Raw genomic sequence first — 17,421 nt, forward strand, 5'->3', positions numbered from 1 at the left:
AAATTAACTTGAAATGGGAGGAGGCAGTAACCAGAACCCAGAGGAAAACACTCGTGGAGTTAGCAAGAACTGGCAGCCAAGATGAAGGTGAAGATGCTGCTGAGCCAGAACCTGGACAATTATGTCAGCAAACCAAGTTAGATTTAGAGAGAGTTCCAAGAAACTGTGATCCAACCTTACATCCTTTTGCGGTCCCACAAGAATAAATAAGCGCTTTTAAATGCTACCAAACTGGAACACGTATTTGCAAAATCATTCCTTGCTTCTCTGGATGGTCACTGAGATAAAGTCAACTGCTTGGCAAAGTATCCAAAGAGCCTGGCTATTGTCCTTTCTGGGGCATGTGATGGAGTGGTTAGAATTTGGAATTTGACCTGTAACTGTACCTGTACAATACAAGCACATGAACGTTTTGTATGAGGAATACGTACTTATTTTTGTGGGAATTCTTTTTTTCCCTGCTGGTAATGACAAAATGGTGAGGCAATGGAGAATGGATGTACCAGGCTTGGAGAACAGGAAGAACCACTGCATACATTATTAGGAAAGACAGTATATACAGGAGTTGGGCAGCACTGGAAAGAAGCTATTTTTGCCACATGTGAACAGCAAGTAGACATCTGGGACCAGCCCTATATGTTCAATGACCTGGGGATTTGACAGTATGAGTAGTGTTAAATTTAACCTGACTGAGATATTTCTCTTGGGAAGCTGTGCTTCTGACAGGCATATGGTACTATATGATGAGAGATATGAGACAAGCTACTCCTCTGGAAAAGGTCATCTTAGATATGAGAAGAAATACAAGTTGTTGGAACCTTATGGAAGCTTTCGTTTTTCTGCAGCAAATGAAGATTACAACTTACATACTTGTGATACGCGTGCACTGGCCACTCCTGTAACGATGCACATGGATCACGTATCTGTGGTGCTTGGCGTGGATTACTCTCCCACTGGGAAAGAGTTCGTGTCCGCTCATTTTGATAAACCTATTCAAATCTTTCATGTGGACAAAGTAGAAGCAGGGAAGTATATCACACAAAAAGAATGCAACATGTTATCTGTGTAAAATGGACTTTTGACAGCAAGTACATGATGTGGAGATCTGATGAAATGAACATTCGTCTATGGAAAGCTAATGCTTCTGAAAAACTGGGTGTGTTTACATCATGAGAATAGGCAGACGAAGATTATAACCAGAAGTTGGAAGAGAAATTTCAGCATCATCTTCATATAAAACGTATCGCTCATCACCGACATCTACAAAATCTATCTACAGTCAGATTCAAGAACAGAGCATCGTGAAAGAAGCTCATAGACAAAAGGAAGTGAATCATCTCAAACACTGCAAGCCCAGATCTGTGCCGATTGTGTTGGAGAAGAACAAATACATAGTGGCAGCTGTGAAATATTTGGTATATTACTACCAATACATATAATTATTTGTTATGTTTTGATTTGTAAACTCTACAAATAAAAATATAGTCAGTCCTTAAACAACATGGGTTTGAACTGGCCAGATTCACTTAAATGCAGCATTTTTTTTTCAATAAATATTGAGTTGGCCCTTCGTACTCCTGGGTTGTGTATCTATAGATTGAACCCACATTGGACCAAAACAGTGTTTTCTATTAAAGGTTGGAAACCCATGAATGCAGAGGGCCAACTGAAGTATGGATTTTCAACTGCTCAAGGGGTGGGCACTCCTAACCCCCACATTCTTCAAGGGTCAGCTGTACTGTCTCTAGTACAAGTTTCATATTGTATGTGTAAACCTTTATTGTTGTTCATTTTAACTTCCCTGAAAAATTATCTTTAAAAGGTGGCCTACTTGATAAGACTATCCAACATTTTATCCTTGATCTATTTTCTTATTCCACTGAAGTATACAGAGTATTTGCAAACTTCTTTTTATGTACTTTAGCTCTGATCTATTATTATAGACACTATACAGTTAAATTGACATATAAGACCAAACCTCTCTTGCATTACTGTTAATATTACTTTGAGTAATTATTGCAATGATTCTTCCTAGAACTTCACAGAACATGTATAAGAGTTATGTCAGTACGTTTTCCAATCGAATGTGTTTTCTGTGCCTTATTTTGGCTTTTTGAGACTTTAAAGATGATCAGCTTGCATTTATGTAACTTTCATAAATGATAATTTATGGTCAAGGAGCAATAATAAAACATCATTTTTCTCAGGAAAAAAAAAAAGCTGAAGTGGATCACAGACCTAAATATGACAGCTAAAACTATAAAATCTCTAAAAATCTTTGTGACCTTGGGGTAGATAAAGATTTCTTGAGACACAAAATGCACAAATCATATTGAAAAATCAATCAATTATATTCATAAAACTTAAAAACTTCTGCTCTTCTAAAGCACTATATAAAAACAAAAACAAAAAGCAAGCCACAGAACAGGAGAAATTATTTGCAATGCAGACATCTGACAAAGAACTTATATCTACAATATATAGAAGCTCTGACAATTCAATAATAAGACAAACAATTATAAAAAGGAGATGCAAAATCTGAACAGGCATTACATAATAGAAATATAAATGGGTAATAAAAGCACATGAAAAGATGTTTACATCATTAGTCATTAGAGAAAAGCAAGTTAAAGATGTTTACATTATCAGTAATATGCCTGTATACTTATTAGGGTGACTAAAATTTTAAAAGCTAGTAATACTGTATGTTTACAAAGATATAAAGTAACTGGATTTTCACATATAATACTGGTAGAACAGTAAAATGGAGTAATCACTTTGAAAAACAGTTTTCACAGTTTCTTTAAAAATTAAATGTTCATCTACCATGTTACCTCTGAGGAAAGAGTTCCTACTGCAGGTATGATTGCTTATTCCTGGCATTTCTCCACAGAAACCATGACTGACCCTTGGTCAACCCCTGGGAATGTGGCCTTTAGAGTTTTCTTTATGTTAGTTTAGTTATCGATGATTCTGTTATATAGCTGGAAAATGGACCATGCTCACTGGCTTGTTTGACTGCTTCATATAAATATCAAGATTAAACCTGTTTCAATCTGTGATATACTATATGGTATCACCTGAGTTCCACTTGTCATGGCTGGCTGCACAGCAGGACATGTCTACATGACCAGAACCCCCTAAAATATCTCAGATCCTGACTTGAATGAGCTTTCCTGTGTGGAAGCATTCCACACCTATCTCTGTAGCTCACTGCCCGAGAGAAAGCATGTCCCAGGAAGAATTAGGAAGCCTACATTGTAACTCCTGAGACGCCTTCAAAACATTTCTTGTTCCTGCTGCCTGCTATGCACTACCTTTTGTTGTACTGAATCTCAGTCATCAGCATAAACTGCTTTTGAGTCTCATTGAAGGAAACACTGCCTAATCATTCTACTCCTAGTTATTTACCCCCTCCTCCCCAAAATGAAAACATATATTCATACAAAGACTACATAAATATTCACAGAAGCTGTATCTGCAATGGACATAAACTAGAAACACAAAAATGTCCAATAGGTGAATGGATCAACAAATCAAGACATATCCATAAGAGGGAATACTAGTTAGCAAAAAAAATGGATTAAACTGTTAATATGCACAACTACATGGACACTACCCAAAGTCACTATGCTGATATCTGTGGCTGCCTAGAGACAGGGCTGTAGGGAGAGATGGAATGCAGCAGAGGATGAGGAGACCCTTGGGATGATGGAAATTTTCTGAACCTTGATTTTATCCCTCAAAACTCACTAAATTGTACACTTTAAATCCCTGTCTCAGGTTCTGCTATTAAGGATACTGACTTAAGACAGTCCTGTTAGGTAGCAGGATGTTGAAGAAGTTTCCTGTATAATAGATTATATTTCTCCTGTAGAAAGTGAAGGCATTTGGTGGAGGGTGGGGTTAATCAGAAGTTTGAGGAAAGTGGCAAAGTTTTGAAATGAGAGACCTATATGACCAGAAAAACCAAGGACAGGCTGACTATAAAAAGTCCATTTGAATATGTACTGGTATCATTTTTAAACTGATATGTACTGGTAGTTCTTTTTAAACTCCCTTTCACAGCACATGGTACTCACCTGTACAGAAAGGGAAAAGAGCTGGATTTGTATCCGTTTTGTAAGATGTGTCCAACAAATATACATGGAGGAAAGAAAGATGTGGTAGGCAGAATAACGGTCTGCAAAAATATGTCTCCTAATCCCTGGAACCTGTGAATATGTTACCTCACATGGCAAAAGGGACCCTATAGATGTGATTAAATTAAATCTTGAGACGGGGAGATTTTTCTGGATTATCTGTGCAGACCCAAGTAATCACAAGAGTCCTTATAAACGAGAGAGGGTGCCAGGCCAGTCAGAGAAGGAGAAAGTGTTAGTGACACAGCATACGAAGACTCACCCAACAACGGCTGCCTTTGATGATGGAAGTGGGCACAACCCAGGAAATGCAAGCAGCCTCTAGAGGCTGGAAAAGGCAAAAACATGAATTCTGTCTTAGAGACTTCAGAAGGAATACAGACGTACTGATACCTTGATTTTAGCCCAGTGAGATCCATTTTGAAATTCAGACTTGCGGAACTATAAGATAATTTGTGTTGTTTTAAGCCATCGAGTTGTGTCATTTGTTACAGCAGCCACAGAGAACTAATACAGTAGATTAAACAAGAGTTTTTCTAAAAAGATTGTGGTATGTAAGATGAACAAGAAGGAAATTAAATGAAGGAGATGTCTGGTGGATGAGGAGAAAAGGGGTCATGACAGAAAGGAAGGAGGAGATGGTGTAGTATAACTAAATGGCTTTTTTAGTTTTGATGAAAAGAAATGCTTGTTTTTAAATAATATGGGAATAAAGCCCTTTCACATTTTTTAAATAACTTTTTAAAAAATAGGGTGGATGAAAAATAGTCCAAAAATAATGATAGAGGGCAAGAATACTAACAAAATTTTACTATTTTATATCCTTATCATGAGCAGGAAATGTTTCTTATTCATCTTTCTATCCCAAATACCTAGCATAATCAGCATGTAATTAATATTTGAAGACTAAAAGAATGCATGTTTTTATACCACTCTTATCGCAAACTGCTCCTAAAAAGCAGATCGCAGGTATAAAACCTGAGCCCTAGACAAGAGAGCTGTACTACTGAGGGCACAAGTGAGAAACAGAATTCAAAGGGACAAAAGACCTGACTTCCCACCTCATCCTGGATATCGTTTGCTACCACTCATAGGAAAATTACCAAATGAAACCTTAAAAGAACTTAAAAGAACTTCAAGATTCCCACACTGTGATTCTGCACGTAATTCCAAAAAAGTGGAAATATAAATAAGTACATACTTGTTAAAGGTTTTTATATATAGTAAGTATATCAAATATGCTCTCTACTTCCCATCTTCTACCTAAAAGCAGAAGTAGTAAGAGGTGATATAGTGAAAATATATACTTTATCTAACCACCCAGTAATATTTTCCTGAGGGTCTACCCCTCTCCCATTCCACATGGTCTGCTCATCAGGGTGCTCACCTCTAACCAAGCTACCCCACCTCCAAGGCCAAAGTACATGATACAGGTCAATCAAAAAATCATACCCAAGACTTTCTGCTGGAACCACTAGAAAAGATTGTCTCTTACTCGAAGAGAATGAAGTTGGAGCTGCTAGCAGCCCACACACAGAAGAGCTGCAATAAACCAACACAAAGAGAAAGCAGAAGCAAGAGATAAAGACATAGATTTAATGAATTATTTAATCCCTGGTTCCAGCTGTGTCTCAAGAGAGATCCACCAAATAAATTCTATCTCTTATCCTTTTGGGGTGTTTTTGTTTGTTTGCTTGTTTGTTTACTACTTTAGAGTTGATTTGTCTCAGTTACAATAGCAACAACACTGATTTAAAAGAGCAGGAAATACTTGTCTCTACAACTTAAATATGATATACAGGCCAAGCTAAGCTATGGCTTCTTTAACCATAAATGGAGGTGTTCAAAGAGCATAGTTATGACTCCTATCTTCATGTCTAGGCTTCTTAGTACTGTACAAAAGAAAAGAGACTCTTTTATAGAAAGCAGAATCTGGACCTTGAAAATGTTCGTGAAAAAACTAGATGGTTTTATAGCAAGGATTTCTGTATTCGATGGAAAATGAGATCCTTAATCACTGAGGTCCCATCTAATTAAAATCTTCTACACTGTATTTATTTTCTTTTGCACAGCCACCCATAGTCAAAAGAGTCTCAGAACAACATAGATGCACCATGATGCTCCCTAATTCATCACACACGTACATGCATATGATAAACCCAAATTCAAGTCCCAACTCACAAGCCGAAATTTTACTGTTTGTACTACAGTACAGTAGTAAGTAGTCAGAGTGAAAAAGACAGACATGTTTATGTTCCCCCAAGTCAAAGATAAAAAAATAGTAATTTTCAGGATCTAGATATTAACTTATAGACTACTGGTAAAAATATGAAACTAAACAGTGTAATTAAATAATAAAGGGCTTCTAAAAAATTACTTTAGCACAGAAAAGTGAAATGGTTTGCTAATTACGAGGGGGGACCTGAAAAACCCAGAATTTATTTACGAAAAATTGTGTATTTATTCTTACATGTTTAAACTTCAGTCACCTTCAAAGTACTCTCCTCTCCATTTGACGCAATACAGCTATTGAGATGTTTTTTTCCACTGCTCAAAAATAATTTTTGAACTCATCAACTTTGATGCCTTTTAGTGCATCTGCTGTTTTTTGTTTCACATCTTTCACATTGGCAAAATGTTTCCCTTTGAGGACTTTTTTCATCCAGGGAAAGGAAAAACAGTCGCTCAGGGCAAGATCAGGTGATCAGGGAGGGTGGGACATGGGGTCATCCTATTTTTGGTCAAAAACTGCTGAACACTCAGCATAGTGTATGCTCATAAATCACCCATCATGAAATGGGCAAACACATTGAAAGAGGCTTCCAAAAAAATTCACTGAAGCCAAATACAGCCTCTCACAACAACGCCAGCTGGTACGTTGACATAAATGTGTTCCTAGAACACTCACCTAGCCAAGGAAGCCTGTACTATAAGGGGCCCACTCTCCAGAAGGTGATTCCATTTTTTTAGGAGGGGTCCCCTCTCGTATACTTATACTCACACCTTGCTAATCTTGGCATTTTAATTCAAATCACTATATGAAAAAGTCCTTATTCCCGTAAATTGCCAACAGTTTACCTTGCTTCTTGTCTTGACTTTTGATTTGCTCTTCTGTTTTCTTTTCAACTTCTTCTTATTTAAAATTTTCTTATTCCTAAAAAGGTAAAAAACATGGAAAAATTATTAAAGTCCACTTAGGATACACAAAGCTATTAAAAATAGGTACTTCTAAAGTAGACACTTGAATATTTATCCTACAAACTTTCTTTCTATGAAACAGTATACATATACATATAAGATACTACCATATAATGGAGCTACTGAGATAACACTGATATCTGAGATATGAGATATCTGAGAAATATACATGAAGTGATCAAAAATTTGAAATCTGTAAATACTTTTATAAATTAAAAAACTTTTAAAGGCATCAAATGGGGGATGTTAAACTTTGTTCAACAATGGGGATGCTAATAAATATCAACTATGTTCCCCTCCCAGAAAAATCTGCTCTTTGTAGTGAGGGATGCAGTGCAAAAAGGCTCATGATTCTATTTTCACTGAATGACTGTAAGAAACCCCAACTCATACACTGCTCACACCAGCAGCTGGTTTTTCATTACCTTACAACCCTAACACGAAACTATTCTTTAAGGAAAAGGAAGCCTCTAAAAGACTTTGAGAAAATAAATGTGGCAAATAATGAGAATTAAAGTGGAAGAAATAAGAAGAAAACATTTATTTTAATTTCATTTAATTTTTTTTTATGTCTACCATGCTGAGGTACACACTTCTAGGTACTAAAGATACAAGATAAAAATAGACAGTTCTGGCCTCAAGGAGTTCAGAGACTTGGATGAAAAGCAAGAGAGTGTTACTGCTATAATAAAGACAAAAGGTGAAGAGGAGGAGTAGGAGGATAAGAAGAAGAGCTTCTACATGCTACAGTAGTCAAGTCCACAACACTTGGTAACCAATTCAATGGAAGCTGTAGTAAGGCTAAGTCACTTAGTGGTAACGATGTCATTCAGAAAAATAGGGAAGTCAAGGGGGAGAATTAGTTTGCTAAGGGAAAAAATGGTTTGATTTTCAAGATGTTTTATTCAACAAGATAGATGTGGACAAGCACATGAAAATTTTCCCTGACACTTCCTTCCGTTTCATTCCCTAAATGAAAATAACCACAAAGTCTTGTCAATTATTGAATATATCTCATAAATAGTTCTTCAATTTGTCTACACCATCTCTATTGCTGCTATGCCAATAATCTATGTTACCATCATCTCCTGCCTGGACTATTGCAAAAGCTTCATATCTCATTTCTTATATCTGCCTCCCTTTAATCCATTCTTCACATAAAAAACCCAAGTCAATGCTTAAAAACACAAATTTCAGTAGGTGATTCTTCCACTTAAAACTCGGCTAATACCTTCTCAATTCTCTAAGAATAAAGTTTAAAGGCACTGACTTGGTTTATAATATCCTTTCCGCTTGTCTCTCCTGCCTCACTTTTCAGTCATCTCCAACTTTGTGGCACACTCCAGCCACAGAGACGTCCTTTTCGATTGTGTGAATCTACTAAGCTCCTCAGAGGCTTTACGAAGGTTATCCCTCTACTGGAATTCTCTCCCACATCTGCTAAACACTACTCATCTTTAAGGTCCCAGTATCTATGTCCCTTACTCAGGAATGTCCCAGACTGGATTAATCTCCTAATATATACTCACTGAATTTTATACTTGTGTTTCATTATGTAATCTGTTGGGAACTGCCCTGCCTGGTTTCAGAGGCTGTAACCCCCCATGGTTAAGGCTGAGTCAGAGTTGGGACCATAAGCCATTAAGGAGACAAAGCTTATCTCCCTGGCGGAAGTGCCACCTCTGCCCACTTCACCCTGCTTGGCCCTGAGACTGACCAGTTAGCCAATGACAGGTAAGAATCCTCAAGGGAGGATCAACCTAAGACAGGCTCTGGTCACCAGGGATAAGCTCGCAGGGAAGGACTCGGGGGGCTGTGGCAAAAGGGGGTGATGGACCCTCGCCCCTCGGCTTTGAAATAGCCTGAGTCCTCATTCTGTCTGCAAGAAGTCTCCTAATCTCTTGGCTGCTTTACTTCCCTTGCCTGACTTAAGCCTGAAGCAATAATAGAAGGCGGTGCAGTCCTGTGCTGGGAGGGGCAGATTCCCTGGGGAATCAGGCCTAAGAAAAATATGTACATTCCAGTGAAACCTACTTAATCTGTACTCTCAGTTTGAAAGATAAGGGTCCAGACCTGAGAAGAGTCTGGCGCCTTAAATTTTAAGGGCCTCTAACTAATTGGCTGTAACTCAGAATAAGCCCTCAAGGTTCTCTGTAAATCCTGTATTGTTTAACCCTTACTGGCTGACAATGATTGATGAGCTTTATCTGCATTCCTATAGGAATGAACCTAATAAAAGCCCATGGAAGGAAAGGCTCAAGGCCCTTCTCCTTTGAGAGAATGGCCACCTCTCCTCCCCAAGCAGATCATGTCTTGGTAGACTTATTCTTCATCCCTGGCGGACCGGGGGGCTGCGTTAAAGCTCCCCGACAGTAATCTACAACTGTAATTATATATAGGGTTATCTGTTTATGCATTGCTCCCTCAACAAGATGTATGCAAGAGTGCCTAAGCTGTGTCTCTCTTGTTTACTGCTCTATCTAGCCTCTTTGCCCAGAAAAATACCTAGAACTCAATACTATTTTAAGAGAAAGAGAAGTAGTACAGAAGGGAAAGAAAGGGTAGAAAAGAAGCAAGTTCAGAGCTATAGCTACGAGCCTTACTCAAAGAGTAAAATAAGCAGAGGACCCAGGACAGATCCACAGAGACACCAAATATTAAAGGATACCTAGCCAGAAATGTCCATTAAGGAGGTATCCATAGAATTATTTTATGCAGATTTTGGTGCAAAGAAGGTCATGGAAACCATGTACATGGATGAGGTTTCCCCATGATAGTAAGCTACAAAAGTAAAGAGAGTGATCAATAGCTACCAAATGCTACACATGAACAGATATGTACCTGCTTCCATAATCTTATTCAACTATGAGCAATGAAGGAGGTCTATTTCAACGCCATACTTTCAGCACCTGCATCAGTGTCTGACTCATCATGGATGTTCAAGAAATGTCAGATGAATAAACAAGTTAATGAAAACATCTCATATATGGCTTAGGAAACCAATCTCCCTTTATACTAAAGTTTTTGTGATTAAAATCAGTTATTTGAGCAACAGGAGTATGTATCTTCGAAAAGGTTACAATTCTATAAACTTATTCTTCTATACAATTTATTAAAACAACAAGAGTCACTCAAATTGAAACTTTAGAGAAACAGAATACTAGTATATAAATCCAAATTAAGATGCATTTCCTGAAAACTAGTTATCATGAACTTAAATTTTCACTAATATGCATCAATATTTTTGTCTGCTTTGTTTAATGGACTTCTTGAAAGTTCAGATGACTTATTATGTATTCCTAAAATATTTCTTTCTATGCATTCAACATTTAATAAATTCTAACAATTTAAATGAATCTGAACCTACTAATTCCTGAATATAAACCTGCTGAAGAATCAGCTCTCCCCAAAACATCATAAATTGATTTTATTGTGTTCTTTGTTCAATTGGATTGTTTTAGAAGTAGAGGGTTGTCCAAAGGACCCAGTAATAAATTTAAAATTATATGAAAATTCATATTCAACATTAGAAAACAAAAATACATGTTAGTATAACATTCCATTATATGAATGCATTTGAGAACTAAGCTTAAATAAACTTTTGATAATATCTGAGGATAGATAGATAAAATAAAAGAAAAACTGTAGAAACCAGTCTTACACATCAACAATTCACCTTGAAATGCCTGGTGATTTAGCACTTAAAATCCTGTATCAAATAGAAGCTTAATGAAGAATGTCTGGAATTCATCCTATAAGATTTTTAGTCTTTTCACAAAAAGAACCCCATGCCCATGAGATTTGAAAGAATTATGGGTAGTAATGAAAGACAAAGGTTATTAATGTCCTTTAATTATTTATTTTAAAATATTTACTTTAAAGATTCCAAAGAAATATTCTTAATAACAACCACTGTTTAGGGAAAACCAAACACTTCTGCAATATGAGAACAAATAAATTTGGCAAGTTGTTCCATGATATAGCTCATTAGTTCCTCTATCAGATTATTACTGAGTCTGTTTCTAACCAAACCAAAATTAGTCATGATTTAATTTAAAAACCTCTCTCACTCTGAATCTGTTTCTTCATCTGTAAAATAACAAGATTAAGGAGATTATCTCTGAGGTTGCTTTTAACTATAAAATGCTAGGATTTTAATAAATTCAAAGAACTTTAGGAATAAGAGGGCGTCAATCTTTTGTTTAATTTCCTTTAGTAATGAGCAATGAAAAACTTCTGAGTCTATGGTCTAAGGCAGGAAAAGGCTTTTTTTTTTTTCTTCTGTAAAGGACCAGATAGCAAATATTTCATGCTTTGTAGACCATAAAATCTCTGTTGCAACCAGTCAAACACTATGGCATAAAAGCAGCCACAGACAACACATAAACAGATGAGCATAGCTGTATTACAATAAAACTTTATTTCTGTACATGAGAATTTGAATTTCACAAAATTTAATGACATTTTCCTCTTTTTATTTCTTTTAACGTTTTAAAACATAAAAACCATTCTTAGCTCACAGACCACACAAAAACAGGAATTGTGCTGATTTGGTTTATGGACTAGTTTGTTGACTCCTAGTCTAGAACATATTTTGATAAACAGGCTCATATCAGAAAGAAAAAATATTTAATTAATATTATCAGTACAGATAAAACTATTCAAAACATCACTATGCTTATACAAATAAGCACTCTAAAATTATCTCCTTTTTCTTTTTGCAAAGATTAACTCCTCACTTCTACTTCCCTAAAGCAAGATACTAGATAGAAGCAAGCCACTGTTGTTTCTTCAAAGCCTAGACTAACATAAGAAGCTGTGGAAGCAATTAAGGACTAGATAAACTCAAAGTCCAGATATGGAAAAGCACTTCCAAAAGTGAGCCCAGATTATCGGCATGTTCTTCCAAGAGGACATCTGCAGAGTTCAGGTACAAGTGAGAATTGAGCTTGGCTTAAACAGACAAACTCTTACGAAAGAGAGAAACCAGAAACTACTGCAGCTTTAGACTACTGCATGGGTTGGAATGACAGACAGGAAATCTAGAAAAGTCCCAAATATGTGGCCAGTTTTCCCAATGGTAGATCTGCTTAGTGATGGGGAAGTGAAGAAGAACAAGGAGGCTAGGCCAACAGGTCTAAGTCAATTTCCCATAGTCTCCCAGTGTTTATAAGACAGATCCCAATAGGAAGAGAATCGACTCAATCCTTGAATGGACTGAGGTAGTCAACACAGATATTACCCTATTTGTGTAATACAATAAAGAACAAACCTCTCTAGAAGAAAATAACTGTTCTTTTACACAAAATGTCAGGCCCACAGGAGACAACCAGAGAAGCAAAATAATGTGACAGATAATCAAGAGAAAACCAGATAACTAGGCAGACTCAAGATAAACCAGATACTGAAGTTAGGAGGCAAGGACTTGAAATAGATTCAAGGATTTAAAAAATAAAACAAAACAATGTAATTTTCAACAGAATCTTATTTTTTAAAAAGCCAAGTATTTTCTTAAAACTAAATATGTCAAATTAAGAACTTGTCAGATGATTTTAAGAGCACAGGAGACTCAAAGAAAACAGGATTCAAGGACTTGCTGACAGGCCAAGAGAAAAATACCTAAAAACTCAAGCACAGAGAAAACAATGGATGAACAAAACAGAGAGTATGAAATAGGGGACACAGTCACATGGTCTCACATTTATGTAACTGGAATCCAAGACAAAGGGGAAAAAAAGAATGGAACAAAAGCACTATGTGAAGAGATAATTCATGACAATTTTAGAAAAATAAGGAAAGAAATCAACTGAGAGAGTCAAGAAACTCAGGGAAATCTCAAGCAGGAAAATGCACACCTCAGCATACCAAATTCTAGGTACAAACTGCTGAATCAAAGGATAGAGAAAAAACTCTTAAGAGCATCCAGAGATAAAAATATATACTCAAAAGAACAACAATAAGATTGATTGCTTCCATTTTTTGTGTTACAAAGTACAAGGGAGGGGGGAAGTGGCAATGTAGCAACTGGAATTACATAAATATCAAAAACACCTTTAAAAATGAAGACAAAATTAGAGATATTTTTGGACCCACAAAGCTGATATAATTCATTATCAATATACCAACACTATAAGAAGTACAGAAGGAAGATCTTCCTTTAATAATTGCTATGGTGACTGAAGGACACGTGACCTTGGGTGGTAAACACAAAATACACCATACAAATAATGTAATATTATAGAATTGCAAACTTGAAAACTACATAATTTTATTAAGCAATTGTCACCTCAATAAATTCAATTAAAAATAAAATGTAAAATAATGTAAAATAATAGTTGTTATTTCAAAATATTAAATAAGAGGACACAGAATAAAATGTAAAAGGACTAGAGAAAAATGCCATATTTTGCCATGTATAATGTGCACGTTTTTGCCCAAATTTTTGAAGGAAAAATAATGATGCACATTATACATGGGTATAATGATTACATGCCATGGGCATACTAATCCCGTGTATAATGCATACAAAACCATAGGTGCGTGTTATACACAGCAAAATATGATGTATCTTGAACACACTCACGAGCCTCCCGAAAGTACTAATATTTGACAAAGTAATTTTTAAGGCTAGAAGTAGTATTACAGATGAGCAGAGCGTTTCATAATGCTAAAAGGGTCAAATCAAAGGATAACAACCCTAAATTTAATGCACCTAATACCATGGCTTCAAAATACATGAAGCAAAATTGAGGGAATAAGAGAAAAAAACATTCACAAAAGAGCAGATTTTAACATATCTCTTCTAACTGATTGAACAAGAAGAGGACGAAACAGCATGGATATAGAAAAATTTTAAAACATAATTAATTGATTTGACCTAATTGACACACATAGAAAAACACAACCAACAACTAAAAAATGACAACAGGCTGACAAGTGAACAGAGGGGAAAGGGGAGGGAATTTAAGGGGAAAAGGGTGAAGGGTTTGCAGGAACAATTATAAAGGACACATGGACAATAACAGGGTGGGGGGGAAAGGCAGAAAACTGTACTTGAACAACAATATAAATAAATACATACATACATAGACACATACATACATCCAAAAAAGAGAGAGAGAGAGAAAGCATTTGTATCTAAATGTTATCAAATGGGGAATCTAAGTTAAAAGTACAGGATAATTCTTTGTACTGTTTTTGGAAGTTTGAACTTATTTCAAAATAAAGCTTTTTTTAAATCAGGAATAAAAAAAAAAGAATGCACAATTTTTTTCTAATGCATGGTAGAATACTTTCCAAAACTGACAATATGTTGGAACACAGACAAAGTCTCAACAAATTTACAAGGACTGTGATCACAAGAAAATTAAACTAGAAACCAACAGAAAGAAAATTAAGAAATTTCCAAATGTTTGGAAACCTAAAAACCAGAGTTCCAAATAAACTATGGGTAAAAGAGCTATAACAGAAAGTTACAATGGAAAGTAGAAAATATTTTTGCTTAAATGAAAATGAAATATGACATCAAAATTTGTGGAATGAGCCCCAAAGTAGTGCTTAGGGGAAATATATAGCTTTTTGCAAATACATAAACGCATATAACGAAAAAATAAGTCTGAAAGTAAATTATCTAGTCTTATAATTTAAGAAGCTAGAAAGAAAACAGCAAACTAAATGGAAAGAATGTAAAAAAAAAGGAAAATATAAAATAAGAGCAGTTATCAAGGAAAGAGAGAGCAAACATTTAATAGAAAAAATCAAAGAGCCAAAACTGGTTCTCTGACTTGTATTAATTTGACCCAAAGGCAAAGGAAGTAAAGACAAAAGAAACCAACAAAATAAAGAGACAACCAACGAAATAAGAGATGATATTTACAAACAACAGTTTCAACAAAGGTTTAATACCCAAAATATATATATAATTCATAAAACTCTACACCAAAAAAATAATCCAATTGAAAAATGGACAAAGGACCTGAACAGACACCTCTCCCAAGAAGACATACAAACAGCCAACAGATATATGAAAAGATGTTCCACCTCACCAGCTATAGGGAAATGCAAGTCAAAACTATATTGAGACACCAGCTCACATCTGTCAGAACAGCTATTAGCAACAAGACAAGTAATAACAAGTACAGGAGAGGTTGTGGAGAAAAGGAACCCTCATTCACTGCTGGTGGGAATGTAGACTGGTGCAGCCACTATGGAAAACAGTCTGGTGGTTCCTCAAAAAATTAAGAATAGAGTTATCATATAACCCAGCAATTTCTCTCCTGGGTATCCATGCCATAAAAAACTACACACACATTTATTTGCAAAAATAAATATCCCTATGTTCACTGCAGTAATATTCATGGTGGCCAAGACACGGAGACAATCAAAGTGTCCTTTGGTAGAGGATTGGATAAAGACGATGTGGTATGTATACACATTGGAAAACATTCAGCCATAAGAAAAGACAAAATACTGCTATTTGCAACATGGGTAGACTTTGAGAATATCATGCTAAGTGAAATAAGTCAGTCAGATAAAAGCTCAGAACCATATGATTTCACTCATATGTGAGATAAAAAACTGAAAATTGTGGACACAGACCACAATGTGGCATTTGCCAGAGGGAAGGGGGTGAGGAAGGTGTGGGTGTCAGGGGGACCTAATGTATGGTGACAGAAGATGGACTGACTTTGGGTGGTGGGCACACAGTGCAATACACAGATCTTGTTTCACAGAAATGTACACTTAAAACCTATACGATCCTATTAACTAATGCCACCCATAGTAAATGCAGTAACTTTTTAAAACTGGTTCTCTGAAAAGATCAGTAAATGCAATAAACTTATAATAAGATTGATTGGTCAGGAAAAAAATAAAACTGAAAATTGCCCATCTGATAAATAAGAAGGGGGATGTCACTCAGATATGCCCATAAACTGCATAACTTAAATAAGATGGACAAATTCCTTGAAAAATATAACTTTCAAACACTAAACAAGGGAAAATACAATATCTAAATAGACATATCTGTTAAAGACACTGAATCCCTAATCAAAACCTTCCCACAAAGAAAATTCTAAACTTAGGTGGCTTTGCCAGTGAACTCCTCCAAACACGTAAGTAATCTGCTTTCTTGCGAATACTGCTGATCTTAGACTAACTCTTCCTAAGAATATAAAAAGAAAAAAACATTTACCCAAATCATTTTATGGGACTAGCATAGTTCTGAAACCAAAACCTAAAAAGGGTATTTTGAAGTAAGAAAATTTCAGGCCAATATCTCCCATGAACATAAAAGCAAAAATACTACATAGCCCACAATTGGAAACAACCCAAATGTTCATCAACTGATGAATGAATACACAAAATGTGGTACATCCATTTAATGAAATATTAGTCAGCCACAAATAGGAATGAAGTAGACACATGCTATAATATGGATGAAGCTTAAAAACATTATGGTAAGTGAAAGAAAAAAGGCCACAAAAGCTCACAAACTGTATCGTTCCATTTATGTTAAATGTCCAGACAGAGAAAGCCATAGAAACAAGTTGTTGATTAGTGGTTGCCAGGGGTGATGGAAAGGAGAAGGGGAGTGGCTATTAATAGGTATGGAATTTCTTTTCTTGGGTGAAGAAAAACTTCTGGTTGCACAACTTTGTGAATATACTAAAAACCACTGAGTTATATACTTTAAAAAGGTACATTTTATATTTATGTGAACTATATCTCAATTTAAAAGATATGAGGAAAAAAAGCCATCGACCTAAAAATAATCTCAATGTCCAGAAATATAAAAAGGAAAATAGGCAAAATGAAAAATCCAATTGATGCAATTCAGCATAATACCAGAAGAAGGGGGGAAGTGTGATCATTTCAATAGGAGCAGTAAAAGTATTTTCTAAAGCTCAACAACTATTTGCAATGACATACCTCAGTAGGCCAGAAAAAGAAGCTACTTAATCTAATAAAGATTACCTACAAAAAATCTATAGCCAATATTTTACTTAATTGTACTCAATGATGAAAAATTAAATACTTCCACTAAGTATGGAGAAAAAAACACAAGGACATACACCACCTC

At 35.7% G+C, this 17,421-nt stretch overlaps 1 protein-coding gene and 1 pseudogene across 14 annotated transcripts in view; one reads left to right on the forward strand and one right to left on the reverse strand.

Moving 5' to 3' along the window:
- Positions 1-17,421, reverse strand: part of MYCBP2 (MYC binding protein 2) — a 262,323-nt gene that overhangs the window by 222,896 nt on the left and 22,006 nt on the right. For all 14 annotated transcript variants that reach the window (XM_045201677.3, XM_045201639.3, XM_024568966.4 and 11 more), the window contains exon 2: positions 7,221-7,296. In XM_045201677.3, coding sequence (XP_045057612.2) covers positions 7,221-7,296 — 76 coding nt within the window. The remainder of the gene's footprint in view (positions 1-7,220; positions 7,297-17,421) is intronic.
- On the forward strand, positions 82-1,439 carry LOC139440503 (DDB1- and CUL4-associated factor 13 pseudogene; annotated as a pseudogene).

Source organism: Desmodus rotundus, chromosome 13 (genome assembly GCF_022682495.2).
Source record: "Desmodus rotundus isolate HL8 chromosome 13, HLdesRot8A.1, whole genome shotgun sequence".
Taxonomy (NCBI): domain Eukaryota; kingdom Metazoa; phylum Chordata; class Mammalia; order Chiroptera; family Phyllostomidae; genus Desmodus; species Desmodus rotundus.